Here is a 16797-nt window from a genome sequence, read left to right on the forward strand (position 1 = left end):
TGTTTTATATAATTCTTTATTTAAATTCACCACAACTTCATGAGGTTTCTAAAACCACTTGTAGCTTAGAAGTGAAGAAAATTGAAGCAGTGAAGTAACTTGCCCAAACTCACTGGAATTCAAATCTGATACTCTGACTTGAAAGCTTGACATTGAACCACCAGGTGTGTGTGAGAACATAAGCAGGTTTGTTCCTCCAGGGTCTTACCATATGCCTCATGTTTCCTGAGTCATTCTTTCTAAGGATAATGGTTTTATTTTTTCATAGGACTGTACACTTTATTTTGCATTTTCCCTAAGCATTGCATCATGAAAATAGGCATCCAAGATCTCTTGCTGTATAACTCATTCCATCCAAGCCTTTCCTACACAGCAAATCTAAGAAACTAATATGAGGGACGTTATTAATAGTTCATGGTGGGATAACTTGAGTCCCCTACTTTGCACTCATCCTATATTACATTTGAAAAGAGACTTCTCTGAACCAAACACTAAATAGCTGTGGAAAGTTTAGGCTCCATAATAGGACTGAGAATGAATGCAGTTCTGACATTGCTGATCTCAAATTACACCATCTGAACAAACATCACTGCCATCTATGAAGTTGGGCACATCCTAAAAGCACTCGATTTGTAAACCACTCAGCTTATATCCACTAAGAGTCTATTCCACGACCTTGCAACTGGGATGTTTTCTGTGCTTAGATGTTCTTCTGTGCTGAGTACTAACACCACACCTTCCCCCAACATTCTGGAAAATGATCCTTCCTACACTCCTTTTTGTTTGTTTGTTTGTTTTTTAAAATTTACTGAAGTATAGTTGAACCACAATGTTGTGTTTAATTTCTGCTGTACAGCAAAGTGACTCAGTGATATACTTTCTTTTTCATCCTTCCTACACTCCTAATTACAGGATTTCAGTTGGAGCAGTCGTGGGTTTACAGCACTCAGCCTCCTTAGCCAATCAGATTGTGGTTGTTGATTGGTTGACGTTGCCTGAATCAACCAGAATCCTGTCCTAAGGTTTTGGAATGTGAGTATATTATGAATCCCTCTTGGTCCCCTTCTGTTTGCTGAGCTGGGGTGGGGGGGGGGATGTGTTTTGGTAGCTGTGAGGTCATAATACCTACTGTACAGGAACTCGTGTCTCAAAATATAAAGCAAATCTGAAAAGAGAATCCAACACGAGGGAACTGGTAGATTCTGGCAGCTTTCAAATGCCTGAGTCCAGGGGTGCCCTTGTCACCCTGCAAATTGGAAGCAAGATGTAGGTCTGCCAGAGCAATGCCTGCTCAGAAGAGTTCCCTGCTACACCTCTTAGATTTCTCCCTGAGCTTTGTAAGAGAAAAGGCAGCAGGCAGAAGCTGAAGGAATTTTCTTTTTACAAGAAAACTTCTGAAACCTTGAGTTATGACTGTGACAGTGTGGGAAAGAGAAGCAGCCATCCCACTAACTCCTGAGAACCATGTGGCTTCCGTTTAGCACCAATTCGTCAAGTCACAGTCAAGTCATGTGTATTTGGCAATAGATCTATTGGAAAGGACATCAGAACTTCCATGGTGGTTATTGACACCAAGGGGCAGAGAAAATGTCATTGTCATTGGAATTGTGTAAAATACCTCAGAGACTCCCAGAAATCCTTTTGTGAACTTTTGGAATAAAGGGCAATTGGGGCTGGAAAAGCTGTTCTAGTTAATGTGAAAAATGTCATAAAAACATGAGTTATTAAAACGGTTACACATTAGTTTCCATTGAGAATCAGTAAAATATAGAATATACTAGTGCCATTTTACTTCATATTTTTAAAATATTTCTTCTTAAAATTACATGAATCGTAGTTTTAAAAGATTGAATTGTATAGTGGTGTTCATAAATAAAAGAGTAATCTCCTCCTCCAGTTTTACTTAGAAATAATTACTTAAATGTCTTGTCTTATCTATATTCTTAAAAGTATATTTATGCAGCTACTTATTGATTTATCCACTTTGCATAATTTATTGATATTTTGCTATGATTCTCCCTACCTCCTCTACACCCTTTTAGTATATGGCTCTTCTGTTGGTAATGTTTTAGTGTTAAATAATATATTGACTCTACTATTTCTTCTTCCATCATTGTCGGCAGTTTATTATTACTCTCCACTTCTTCAAATGAGGGTACAAAAACCTCTAACCTTCTACTCTCTAACTTCTCTTCCACTTCCCATATTCTGGCAGATTTATTGCTGCTTTCAAATCAAGAATGGTAACATATACCTTTTGTCTGGAAACCCAAGTGAATCTTACATGCATTGCCCCAAAAGTGAAAATAATTTTGCATTACTATGACTCTATTACTGTTATTTGTGTCATAACCCAACAGTGTAATATAATAGGCTGCAATGCTCCTGTGTCCTTCCTTCTTGCTCCAATGTGTTCTCTAAGGAAAACAATCATATGGCTTCTCCTTTTTTACATTCTACCAGTTGCTCAAAATCATGACAAGTGTGTAACTTTTTAACATATCTCTCTTTTATGGGTCTTGTAATATCTACAAAATCTGATGACTATCCTTCTTCGTCCTTGTTCTTCTTTATTCTTAGGCTGGAAACCGTGTGTGTGTAAACATATACATTTAACCACATCCATATTATTTTCTAGTATCATTAATTCTGTCTACTTAATGGAGTGATTTCCATTTTTATTCTGAAGACTTCAGAATGCTTGTTTTATTCTACACTGATTAGATCACATTTTTTTTTCATGGAAATTTAGATTTTACTCTGTTTTTTATTAATTAATTTTTATTGGAGTATAATTGCTTTACAATGTTGTGTTAGCTTCTACTGCACAGCAAAATGAATCGGCCATACATAAACATATATCCCCTCCCTTGTGGATTTCCCTCCCTTTTAGGACACCACAGTGCATTAAGTAGAGTTCCCTGTGCAGAGCATTAAAAAAAAAAAAAAAAACTCACTAGAGTTTTTCCTTTATATTTTCTTTCTTTACTATACTCTGTGCCTCTATAAATTCAGAATTTCAATCAAAGATTATATATATATATACAATCAAAAATATATATATAAACACATATATGTATATTCAGAATTCTCTCCCATGACATTTTTTGTTGTTGTTATTCAGACCTTCCTTATCCCAGAGTCTCTGTCTTCTCTATCTAGAGTAACTGTTTCTGTGTTGAATTCAGTGATTTCTATAACAAACTGAAATAGCATCATTTTAAAAAAGTATGTGTGATAAGCCCCCCCCCCCTTCCTGGGCAGCTACTACAGCCCCATCAAACCTGGTGGCACACGCAGCCCATGAGAGGGACACTCACAGATTGACAGGCTCTGGTGGCCAGGGGAGATGGCACTTCTGGGCCACACAGAACAGCTCCTACACAAGACCACTCCTGCAGGACTGAGGGAAGTCTCCGTTTCCCCTAATACATATAGACAAACACAGAGAAACAGAAAAAATGCAGACACAGAGAAATATGTTCCCAGGCAAAGAACAAGGCAAATCCCCAGAAAAATACCTTAGTGAAACAGAGGTAAGCAACACACTTGATAAACGAGTTCAAGGTAATGGTCATAAAGATACTCACTGGTGTTAAGAGAGACATGGATGAACACAGCCACAACCTCAACAGAGAGATAGAAAAGTACCAAACAGAAGTTATAATTGAACTTGAAAATACACTGGAGGGGTCCAACAGCAGATTAGATGAGATAGAAGCATGAATTAGTGAGCTAGAAGACAAAGCAAAGGAAAACACCCAGACGGAGCAGCAAAATAATAACAGAATTAAAGGAAATGATGATACATTAAGGGACCTTGGAGACAACAACAAACAAAATAACATTCATGTTATAGGGGTCCCAGAAGGAGAAGAGAAATAAAGGGCCAGAAAAATTATTTAAAGAAATAATGACTGAAAACTTTCCTAACCCAGGCAGGGAAACAGACATCCAGGTGCAGGAATCCCAGAGAGTTCCAAATAAGATGAACACAAGAGAAACACACTGAGACACGTTATAATGAAAGTGGTAAAAGTTAAGGATAAAAAGAGAATCTTAAAAACAAGAGAAGAGTGACTCATTACATACAAGGGAAACCCCATAAAGCTATCAGCAAATTTTCCAGCAAAATCTTTACAGGCCAGAAAAGAGTGGCATGACATATTCAAAATGCTGAAAGAAAAAAACTGCCAACCAAGAATTCTCTACCTAGCAAGGTTATCATTCAGAATTGAAGAAGAGGTTAAGAGTTTTACAGAGAAGCAAAAGCTAAAGGAGTTTATTACCACTAGAACAGCCTTACAAGAAATGGTAAAAGAATTTCTCTAAGCTATAAAGAAAAGGCACTGACTAATAATAAGAAAACTTATGAAAGTAATAATCTCACTGGAAAAGTAAATAATTAAGAAAAGTAGGGGATCAATCATTTATAAAGCAAGTACAAAAGGGGAAAAAAGAGAAGAAGTAAAACTAATTAAAAATGTAATGATTAGTCAAAAGATACCCAAAATAAAAAGATGTAAAATGTGTCATCAAAAATATAAAATGTGGTGGGGGGTTAAAAATATAAAACTTTGGGCTCTTTATTCTGTGTTCTGATGACTCTTTAGATGACTTATTTTGCTTTTTTATTTTCTGGAATTATTTAAGATCTCTTTATCCTTGGTGCACAGAAACTTCCTTTTTCTTTTGTGTGCTTTTCTGGCACCTTAAATATTAGACCTTCAGAGATGATCCACTTTCTTCAACCTTTCTTTCAAAGTCTTACTTACTTGGGATTTTACCTACTAGGAGATGACTTAATTTTACATTTTAAAATTCCTATTAATTTTTTTGGCAATCACACATTTAATTACCAAGATAACCATTGTGTTCTCTGTTAATTCCTTTTCATTATCATCTGTTGCTATTTTATAAATATATTTCTTACCAATTGTCTCTTAGTTACAAATTAAAATTTAAGCAAAGTTCTCTTTTTTCTGAATTACCTCTATTTTCTTTGGAGTCAGCTTTTCTTTTTATGTTGGTCGTGATCAGTCATGATAACTTACCTGAGTAGTTAGTGATTCCTGCTGTCTCCTAATATTCGTGAGTGAGGAAATAGAGTGACTGAGCTCTTCAGGTGAACATGTGCAGTAGGAACGATACTCTAGGGCCCCCAACGCCAAATTCAGAGGGATTGGTTCTAGTTAATTCACAATATTTAGCCAATGTTATTCCAGAAGAAACCTGTTTTTTTTTGTTTGATTTTTCTGGTCAGTCAACACTTGGCCATCAGGTGATACTTAATGTTGTGGTAGAGGAGCTGACTGAAGCTCAATTGCTCTGTATAGACATTTAGGGTCCACTCCCTGCTTAGCCCCTTCCCTTCCTTCTGCCTGCCCTCTCCAGTGTGCGTACCCCTCTGGACTCTGGAGACCCCATCAGTCCTCAGCTAGGACAGATCTTGACTGGAGTCTCCCCCAATCCGCTTCTCCAGTTATACCCCTCTGGACTCTGGAGACCCCATCAGTCCTCAGCTAGGACAGATCTTGACTGGAGTCTCCCCCAATCCGCTTCTCCAGTTATACCCTGTTCTACCCACATATGTGCTTCCTGACATGTTTTAAAATGTCTCACCCACAATGGTTCTTCTTTCATTTTGTGTTTCTGTGGAATTACACCCTTTAATTCCCTTCCTGTTATTGTAGTGTTGTCTCAGCAGGGAAAGGAGATAAAGCCTGTACTCAGTCTATTATCTTGAAATCCTATCCTAAGTAAAATATTAAATGCTTTAAGATAATTTAAGAATAATTACCAAGTAGGCCTTGTCTTCCTTCAAGGCTTTACTATAATCCTTTTTTAGATTGAAAATTGTGAAATTTAAAATATGACACGTGTGAAGGTGTCAGGCTGGCATCTGGTGGGACCCAGAGTCCACCTGAGAAAGGAGACAGTGCATTAGAGACACTTCCCAAACTTGACTCACAGAACATGTGTCCTAGGATTTTAACGTGCTGGGTGAAAATATATAATGTGATGTTTAAAAATAAATTACATTATTCTAGTAGATAGTTACATTTTAGTCACTTTTTAAAAGTTTATATATTTAAGGTAGTCCAAACACATTTTGAGGAATGTTCCATTGACTAAAAAGGGGCTCAGGATCAACTTATATCGGGGATGCATTTCTGACTTCAGCAAAGTAACTAAATCTCTGATTAAATTAATTTATCTTTTTTATAGCCAAGAAATGAAAGTACAACAATATGTGCAAAATCATCTTCTCTCTCACTAATTTATTCTTTTTATCATCCATCCTCATCAAAGGGATCTCACGTCAAGTGCCCATGTGAATTTTAGTTTCTTCTTTAACAGATGCATCTACACTTACCTTCCACCAGGATAGACGTTCTTCCTTCTGTGTCTTCAGGACTCTCAGGAATCCCTTGAGCCTCAGTAGAGCACAGGGAACCCGTTCCACCTGTCCAACATTTAGACAGCACAGTCAAATCCATGGAACCAAGAAGACATGGCAGCGATTTAAAATTTAACTACCAATTCACTCAGTCGTATTTATCAATCAAAAATGATATTCCGGGCTTCCCTGGTGGTGCAGTGGTTGAGAATCTGCCTGCTAATGCAGGGGACACGGGTTCGAGCCCTGGTCTGGGAAGATCCCACATGCCACGGAGCAACTGGGCCCGTGAGCCACAAACTGCTGAGCCTGCGCGTCTGGAGCCTGTGCTCCGCAACAAGAGAGGCCACGATGGTGAGAGGCCCGCGCACCGCGGTGAAGAGTGGCCCCCGCTTGCCGCAACTAGAGAAAGCCCTCGCACAGAAACAAAGACCCAACACAGCCAAAAATAAATAAATAAATAAATTAATTAATTAAAAAAAAATGATATTCCCAGAGCCCAGTACACAATACCCAGTATATAATTTAAAACAACCTAAATTTAGCCATAGTCCCAGCAGAGAATTAGTGTTGTGTGCTACTATATATAAGATAGATAACCAACAAGGACCTACTGTATAGCACAGGGAACTCTACTCAATACTCTGTAATAACCTATATGGAAAAAGAATCCGAAAAAAAATGGATATATGTATATGTATAACTGAAACACTTTGCTGTACACCTGAAACTAACACAACGTTGTAAATCAACTATACTCCAATATAAAATAAAAAATTTACAAAAAGAAATGGAAGAGAAGGAGAATTCAAAAGAGAGACAGTGTCATTTAATGAGAGTTTGCCAACTGTGATCGTAAAGCTCAACTGCGAGAACCCTCAGCAAGGGTTAATGATGGCGCCATCTTTCCTGCACCCTGAGAGCAAACCCCCCCATCCACACACTCCGTCCTCAGATGATAATTGGAAAAAGATCATTTTTTCCTTGCAAAATTTAAAACTGTCTTTCCCAGTTCTTCTTCTCTCCTCCTTTGTGTATTTGAACCTCAAACTATCCCTTCACGTTTAAATTAGGCCCCTGAATTGTTGGGCAGTCTACTGACATGGCCTCCTCCCTTTGAGCTGAATACCTTGCATGTTATACAGGCATTTCTCCAAGCTGTGAGCCTGCTCTTCCTCCGGTATAGGAAGTGGCACTTGAGAGGGAAATGGGTCCAGGAGAAAGGGACAGAGAATGGTTTGAACAAATAATGCAATTTACCAAGACTGTCATTGCTTCTAGGCTTTTGCTGTGGACAAAATTTGGACATACATAATTGTTTTTTAAAGATGTGTTTATACTATTTCCAATTAAACTATAGCATTACATAGTTTTTAATTAAATTATTTGATTTCATATTTGTCTCTTTTCACTTATACTGAAATCTTGGCTTTTATAATATTAACATTATTATGTATTGCTGTAAATTATTTATATTATCCTATAATTTATATAAAATAATTTCATAATACCAGAATTACTGAAGAATTAAACCATTAAATGAAATTTAAGACTATTTATAGCTTTATGTATCCCTAATATATATTCTGCAAAGTTGGCACTGCCATAATAATATTATATATCATATAAACTCACTTAAAATAATTATTTTTTCTACCAACTGGATAGGCAGTTAGCTTCATCTATTTCAGTTCATTTTTAATTTTATGAATGTCAATATTTTTAATTTAATTTAATTTTTTGAATATGTAAAACATATGCAACATATATATTTACAAGCTTGCACGTATATATAAAAGACCTATTCAGAGAAGTCTAACTTCCATCCCTACTGCCTTCCACCTATAGGTAGCCATTCTAGCTTTTGGTTTATCTTTCTAGTGCTTCTTTTTGCAAATACGTTTTAATACATAACCTGCCTAACATTTTCTAACACAAAAGGTAGCATAAAATATATAATGTTCTTCATCTAGTTTTTTTCACTGAACAAAACATCCAGGAGATTTCACCTTTTCAGTGGCTACTGACTTTCCCTCTTTCTTTTTACACATCCTGCTATTTCATTATGAGGAGCTGGCATCATTTATTCATTGTGTCCCCCTTGTTGAGGGTCATTTTATTGTAAATATTTTAGTATTCAATGATCTTACAACAAATAACTTTACATAAGTCATTTCATTTTTTTCAGTAGATCTTTGGAATAGATTCCCAGAAGTGAGGTTACTAAATCAAAGAGCTAATGGATATATCATTCTGTTAGATGTTGTCAAACTCCCTTTCATTGGGGTGGTACTATCTGCATTCCCATCTGCAGTATCTGAGGATACCAGTCCTTCCCTCAATCTAGGCTCACCTGCCTATATTCAGTGAAGGAATTCTTCAAAGGTTTCGGAATGTGAATAGCACCATTCCTTACATTCTCAATTTTTCTCTACTGTTGCTTTCTTTTGCAATTTCAGTGAAGATTTGCAAAGGGAAGCAGGTTCTTCTTGTGGAATCAGATTGCCATTTTGTTCTCGATGGCTGACATTCCCTTCTGACAGCATTGAGTCAAATAAAATAGAAGACACATAATATTTCTGTTACCCAGGGGCAGCTTGTGTATCCGAGCAGATATTATACAAGGTCAAATAAATCTAACAATGAAATTGGACTTCTTTATAGTTTACATGTATACTTATTTAACATGTTTTATTTGTGTTGGGGCACTCTTGGTACAAGATAAGTTGGTAACACAAACATTGAGTCCAGCTTGGTGCCAGGGCTCAGAGTCAGGTGTCTGAGTCAGTCCCCTTTCTTTTTTGATCGACTCATGATGTGATTTCCACCTCATTGAGAATTGCTAGTGTGAAGGAAAACAGCAAAAACTATAACCTGCTGCTGACTTCCTCAGAGTGGAAATGAGATGAAACCAAAAATGGAAACATCAGGATGACCCTTCTTCTCATTCCCCGTATTGTCATTCCTTTCACACCTCCTTGTACTTGGCCTGGTTTAATATGTATTTTCTGTTTAATTGTCTTTCAAGTTTTCTTTTCTCATCTCATCTACATATTTTTAATTGGTCAATCTGATTATTAACACAAACTAACATATGCTTTTCCCTCTATTTATATTTCAGTTGAATAAATGGAAAAAGTGAGTAAAAATGGATAAAAAACCAATTATCAATAAATACATGTGTAAAACAAAGTTTCTAACTAAGTCGTATAAAACTTTTGCTAAATACTTTGGCCAAATTTCCTTTTTCTTCTTAATTCAATTGTAGAGATTTAAAGTTGCAAAAGACTTCAGGAGATCAACGATTCCAGAAACTTTATTTAGAGATGAGGAAATCATTTCGTCTGGAAAACTCTGGGAGAATATTCAGTCTGACTTGCATCAAAGAAGCAGTGTGTGTTAGAGCTAGCCTGAAACACAGATCTCCCAATTTTTAAAATCAGTGTTTTTACCATGAAATCTTGAGACATTTATTCATTTTTTGTTTTTGCCATTGTTGCTGTTGCTGTTAACCGAAGGACATGAAAGGGGTAGAGGATGACTTTCCTTTGATGGTGGGTGGAATTAGTTTGAGGTCAAGTAGTTTCCTTTGCCTTGATTCAGATGATTCTGGCCATGCCTTCCCTAGAATCTACTGTATGAAAAATTGAGAAGCTTTCTTACAGACAGCTTCATTCTAAGAAGAAGAAGAAAGAAGGATTTTAATTTGAGCCCAATCTTAAAACCTTAGCCTTAACACGCGGGGCAGTTCGGAATTTAGCAAGGTGCTTGACATGGACATGAGTCTGCTGGCTCCACTTACGGATTTATGCTTGGTTCTCTGAATAAACAGGAAGAACTGCTCCATTAAGGCTTTATATGATATTGGAAAAAATGCAGTTCTTCAGTACCATTTTACCAGAGCGTTACACCGAAAGATGAAAGAAGGTCCCTTCGAGTCCCCCATACTGGCAGCTCTGGAAGTTTGAGTCAGTGCTACAGGGGGGTCGTGCTTCCCAGAAGCAACAGAGCTTGGTGGCCAGATTGCTGTTACCCAATGAGATTGTCAGCAGGGGGAAGGAGTCCCTGCTGAGGGTGACTGCAAACAGCCAAGAGAACAGTGGTGTTAATGGGAGTGGTTATAATTCAATGGAAAGCAGAAGTAGGGAAAAGGAGGCTGGTGCAGTGTCAAGTTTGATTGGGTTTGTAAAATCTCCTGGAAACTCTCAGAAATACTTCGAGATTGGAGGAAAGATAGGAAGGGAATTACTGAAGACTAAAGCCCTGTAGTATCCAGTGGACAAGATTTTCACGGAAATAAGTTAATTTCATAATCTATATATACCCAAAGTTCATTTTATTTTGTAGTAGCCAAAAATCATCAATGAGATACCAAGAGGTATTTCTTTAATTATTACTTAATTACATCAAAAATCTGAAGACTGTTACTTTTACTTAATAAGTACAACCGTAGTTTTCACAAAAATTATTAAAATTAACAAAACAGAGAAGATAAAAGTACTTTAGTACTTTGAGCTCATCTATTCTTTGAAAGTGTGAAATTTACCAAAGCAAAATACCTCCTAACTTTATAATAGAGTTGGACTTATAAAAAGTCATACCACTATTCATTTTGCTTTTATCAACCTCTGAACTATTAAAACTTAAAAAGCCATTTAAACTTTCTATTATGTCTATCTGTCGCTGACTGCTATAAAACATAACATTTTAAGAAAAGATTTAGTAAGAAAAGTGACAAGGCATAAAATAGTGAAGAAGTATAAAGAAATGCATCAGGAGATTTAAAAAAAAATCAGTAAAAGTGACAGAGGAAGGGCAAACTGCTTGCTTAACCAGCAAGCTTTCTACGTTAGTTATCCATTGCTGTGTAAAAAATCACCTCAACACTTAGCAGCTTAGAAGAATGAAGACTTGTTATCTCACAGTTTCTGGGGTCAGGAATCTATTGCAGTTTGGTTGGGTTCCTCTTGACTCAGCATCTCCATAGGCTGCAATCAAGGTGTTGGTCCAGCTTCAGTCACATCTAGATGGACTACAGTGGGATCCACCTGCCAGCTCACTCAAGCAGCTGTGGCCTCAGTCCCTCATCACAAGTCACTTTCCACCAAGACTGTCTCAGGATACAGCAGGTGGTTCTCCCCATAGAGAGTGAACTGGGAGAAAGCAAAAGAGAACCACCAAACGAGAAAACACATTTGTTGGTACCCTGATCTTGGAGCTGATTCCCTCACCTCCACCACATTCAACTGGTTAGAATTAAGTTTCTAGGTCCAGCCCACACTCAAGAGATTGTGACTATACAAGAGTATAAATATCTGTCAAAGAGGATCATTGGGGCCCATTTTAGAGACTGCCAACCACACAGTCTAAGACGGAAAACGTTGGATAAAGGGTTAAGTGCTACATTCATGAATTATTGGGCAGTTTGCGTTTCGGGTGCCCTAATTAAGGGGTCCCCAACTCCCAGACCACAGACCGGGACCGATCCCCCCAAGTCCCCTGCCATCTGTGGAAAAATTGCCTTCCATGAAACTGGTCCCTGGTGCCGGAAATGTTGGGGACCGCTGCCCCTAATTATTTCTTCTCACACTATCACTCTTTTTCATTGTGAAAATCATCCAGATTTATTGGAAACTTCTCTGTTTAGAATTCCTTCATCTTTCTTCTGGATAATGATCATTTCCTCCTAAATGGTGTATCAGCAGCTCCACTAGCAAACCCATCAGGTCATCCTTCACACGATAACCAGAGTGATTTTTGTTTTCTTTTGTTTTGAAACTCAATTGGATCATTCACTACCCTCCAACTCCCACCTTTACCCTTTGTTTTAAAATTCTTAGGCGGATTCTTATTGCACTTTGGACAGTAGACCAACGTGTTCAACGTGGCTTATATATTCTTACATGGTCTGGCCACAGGCCACCTTCTCAGCCTCAAGTGACAACAGTTCCGCAGGCTTTGTTTCATCCATACCATGCTGGCCTCTATCCTATCCTTAAACTGCCTTTCCAACCCCACTGCTGGTGTCCACATTTGTTATTCTCTCTGCCTGGGGTGCTTTGTCTCCTTCCCTTGACCCCTTATCCTCAACTCCTTTACCACTTACCTCTACATCTGCAAATGGAAATTTTTTCCACTTCGGCAGAACTTGCCTGGAAGATATCAAAACTAAATTTCATGACAACTCTAACTGGATGTTAATTTCAGCCCTAACCGGATGAAACTTGTAGAAGACCATGAACTTGGAGTGACCTTGGTATACCAAACCATTACTGGATCTAACTGAAGACCCTTCACTGGTCAATAAACTATGAGGGTTTTTTTACCCAACCCAGATAGACCTTGAATTCATTCATCATCTTATTCAGAGAGCTAGTTTTTAATCCTGACTTATCATATGTTCAAGAATACCCTTGTCTAGCACTCAAAAACCATAACTTTCCCCTGTCCCTGAATGACCTAGTGAAGATCTTCATTGGTTTGCATTCCCTTGCTTTGCAAGTTAGAAAGTGACTTTAGGGCTCTCTATTAGCAAACTTTGTGATGAGTATCTTTCTGTGCCACTCTACTTCAAGTACCCAGGAGGTGGGACCGCTTACCATGATACCACTCAGCACTCAACAAAATGCCAGGAAATAAATAGGCTCCCAACACACACCTGTTGAATGGAAGAGTACACAACTTTGCATTTTATGACCTTGCATTCTAAACCAAGAAACTACATACCGTGAACTTATTCATTTCCTTTTCCACTGGTTTAGGTCTTCATTTTCAGGCAACAGCTGTCATTTTTTATTTAATCAAGATTCATCTATCTTAACTGCTGTGTTAGTTTGTGTTTACCAGTTGCAAAAGGCATTTAATGGTTTGGAGAAGGTGGTCTCTCCTCCCCTTCCTTCTGACATGCCCAGTAATGTGCTTGGCCAGCTGTGCAGTGTTGTCTGTGTACACAGAAATTCTTTTCTGAAAAGCACAGGTGATCAGGTTACACCCTGAAGCCTGAGATCTGATTACTCTTATTATAGTAGCTTGAAAAGTAACACATGTCATTAGGAGTCCTTAAATTACTCTCTTTGGCTCTCTAAAAGGAGCTCTGGTATTTGACTCAGCGATCTCACATGGCTGTAAATTCCACATTTTAAACACGCATTTTCATGGGACTTCATATTCTGTGACAGATTCTATGTGTTATTGCTTTGAAAGTGACTCTCAGTAATGAAAGTAGAACCTGAGCCCAAGTATTCTAATGGAAATTTATGGAAATCCAAGTCTTGGAATTAAGTGTGTGTGAGTGCTGGCCTGACCAAATTGTCTTCTCCACCCTTTCGACTACCCTCTTCTCTTTTGCTGTGTTCAAGCAATTTAATTCTGCGTCTAATTTTTATCTGTAAACCATATCCTCTCCTGCAGTTGTAAAGCATGTGTTAGCACTTAACCAGCAGGAGGGGTTTGTCTAAGGTAAGAGGACTGATAGCACAGAACAGGCATCTAGAAATGGCTTTGTGTGATTTGGCCCTACTAGCGAAGGCTTATGTGCCTGGGTCCAAGCTGTCTGTCCAGGGCTTAGAGAGATTCAGGCAGGGAATATAGTGGAATCTTTTATTCTTATTATTTGGTGTTGATTTTCCAGAAAACTTTGCATGGTGAGGGGTGGTTTAAAGGACTCTGAAGGTATTCACAGAGGGAGCAGGAAGAATGAGTGAATTTGTCTGAAGAGGAAGGGGGACTGACTTGGAAAATGTGATTAAGACCTGTTAAAATTATATTGAATTGTGATGGTGTCGTGGAAGGTAAAAGAAAGGATTTGTAAAAATACAAATTTAGCTGCTAGATAAATGCTAGCTCTTCTTACTACCTATAATTTATAGTCTTAGAAATTAGGAAAAATCTGTTTATACCTAGGAGTTATTCTTACCTTAAGGTCAAGGGGAAAGTTAGATTTTTAAGTCAGCATCTAGGATAAACATCATGTAGAGCTCAAACAACCCTTGGAAATTCTTAAAAACACTTGTAAACTTCAAACCGTGCATTTCATTTGTGGTCAATGGTGGGGAAAAATTAAACCCATTCCCAAAATCTTGCCATCATTTTTTTCTTACTTGCATTACCTTTTCAGGTTTAATTGTGTCTATTGTTTAATAGAAGGAATGCAACCCGGTGGATTTCTGGGAATAAATATTCTATTTCATTGAATCTAGGTTCATCTGTTTTATATTTTAACATCTCTTAAATTGAGATGTGTCTTATAATTGATGGCATTTTAAAATCATAATGGTCAGAGTTCTTTTTTTTTCTTTCTTTCTTTCTTTCTTTCTTTCTTTTTCTTTCTTTCTTTCTACTTTCTCTTACTACTTTATACAGTGATGGTTTGTCTTGCCATTATTGGTCTATTAGTTGGAAGAAATATTGTAGTTAAATTCATATATGGTAAATATATAAGAGAATGTTAGGAATCCACTCTGGAGGCTAGAAATAAATGCCACTGTTGTACATGTAGTTTTCTGGAAAAATTACAGTCTTTTAGCCAAGTCTCAACTTTAACTCATAGTATCTGGCGTAAAGCATCGTATCATATGAGTCAGTCATTGAGGGCTTGGCTTGCTATGTAGCCATGCTTATGACTCATTCATTCACATAATGTTTGTTGAGCTCTTATCATGTCTTTGACGTTGCTCCTGGTGCCAGTTTGAAGCAGCAACCAGAACAAGTAATTTTCACTGATGAACAAGAAAAACCAGGTCTCAAATCACTTAAATTATAGTGCCATCCTTCCAAATATGGAGTCTGAGAGGACACATCTTGTTCTCAGACTATATCTTTATATTTCACTTAAATCCCAGGGATACTTAATTTGGGCTGAATTATTGTCTTGAAAGGAATATACTATTCTTTCTTTTCTTAGAAGTTGTTATTCATTAACGGCTAGATTCTCAAAATTTGAATATAAATGAAATGGTAGAGTTTAGTGCTATCACTCCACCAGTTATGACAACAGATATATGACTTATTGTCCCCATCTTCAAAATTGTCCCCATCTTCAAAATTGTATTTCCTTCCTCAAATGGTTCCTATGAGGATTAAAGGAGATAGTATACCTAGATCATTGTGTGAATTTAGTAAAGTAAATGATAATTCTATTTAATTTTATTTCTTTTTGCAGTTGACTAAAAGTTGAGCATAATTTGTGGTGTGACTTTTTTGAAACAAGACCTAGAGTCTTTTAGGATAGTAAAGGGGTAAATGTTGTCAGCTTGAACAAATCAAAGAAAAACAAAGCAAAAAAAAAAAAAGAAAGAAAAATTTAAAAAAAGATGTCATGCATATGAGAAGTAAAAGGACCATAATTTCAGCGCTAAGAGTTAAATAAAAAGAATAAATTTTACATAATGGGATCCTATCATACATAGGATAGAGTTTACTACCACTACTACTACTGAATATTTATTGTGTCAGGTATTGAGCTAAAGTCATTACATAAATTATTTCATTTATCCTCAGAAAACATTATCAGATAGAAAATATTATACCAACTATATAGTTAAGAAAATTGAGTCTTAAGAAGCTTAATTAATTTTGCCAAAGCTGCTTCTTTAGTAAGTTGGGATTTAATCCTCAGTTTGAGTTTTACTTAATTATAAGCAGGCTCTTCAGTCATGAAAACATTCTTGGGTTATTATTATTTTCTATCATATTCCTGTTATAATGAATTGCCCCATTCCCCATTGTTGGACATGTAGCTTGCTGCCATCATTAAATTTTTGAAAATAATGTTGCTTTGAACGTCTTCATACATATATATATATTAAAGAGAATCCTAGAATAAGAATGAAAGATTCAAAGTTTACAAACATTTAAAATTTTTAATAAATAGTGCCAAATTGTTTCCATAAAGTTTACATGAGTTCATATTCTCATGAACACTGTATGGTTTTGAAGGCAAAGAATAGATACCAGTGTTAGCTAACAAATAAACTAGGGTTAATTTCAAGGCTTCAATCAACTTGTAGATATCTAAAAGCCATCCAAAAGCATAGCAAAGACAGCTGGGAAAATGACTGTTGGACTTGGAATTTTGTGGACGAAAGCTGCCCTGTCCATCTTTCAGGGAACTGCTGTTCTTCACTAATCACCCTCTGCTTCTGACTTACTGACACATAAGTAAAGTAAAATGAAATCTACCCCACATCTTCACGACATTATAGATCTCTTACACACCTACTACCTCCTGACTGATTTAATGGATTTTAGTTCAAGTTCCCAAGGGAAAAATTATGAAAGTCTCTGCCAAGCTTATGGATTAGCTCCCCTTGGGACAGATGTGTGCCCTTGGTCCAATCAGCCATCACTGGGGAGGTCACATTTTCAAAAAAGGTAGATCAAGCATAAAAGTGAGTATT

The 16797-nt window shown here is 37.0% G+C and overlaps 1 protein-coding gene across 1 annotated transcript in view; it reads right to left on the bottom strand.

Moving 5' to 3' along the window:
- Window positions 1-16797, bottom strand: part of LOC130705647 (uncharacterized) — a 150739-nt gene that overhangs the window by 52803 nt on the left and 81139 nt on the right. Inside the window, exon 3 of the mRNA XM_057533305.1 lies at window positions 6377-6466. Coding sequence (XP_057389288.1) covers window positions 6377-6466 — 90 coding nt within the window. The remainder of the gene's footprint in view (window positions 1-6376; window positions 6467-16797) is intronic.

The sequence above is a fragment of the Balaenoptera acutorostrata genome, chromosome 1 (genome assembly GCF_949987535.1).
Source record: "Balaenoptera acutorostrata chromosome 1, mBalAcu1.1, whole genome shotgun sequence".
In the NCBI taxonomy this organism is placed as follows: Eukaryota; Metazoa; Chordata; class Mammalia; order Artiodactyla; family Balaenopteridae; genus Balaenoptera; species Balaenoptera acutorostrata.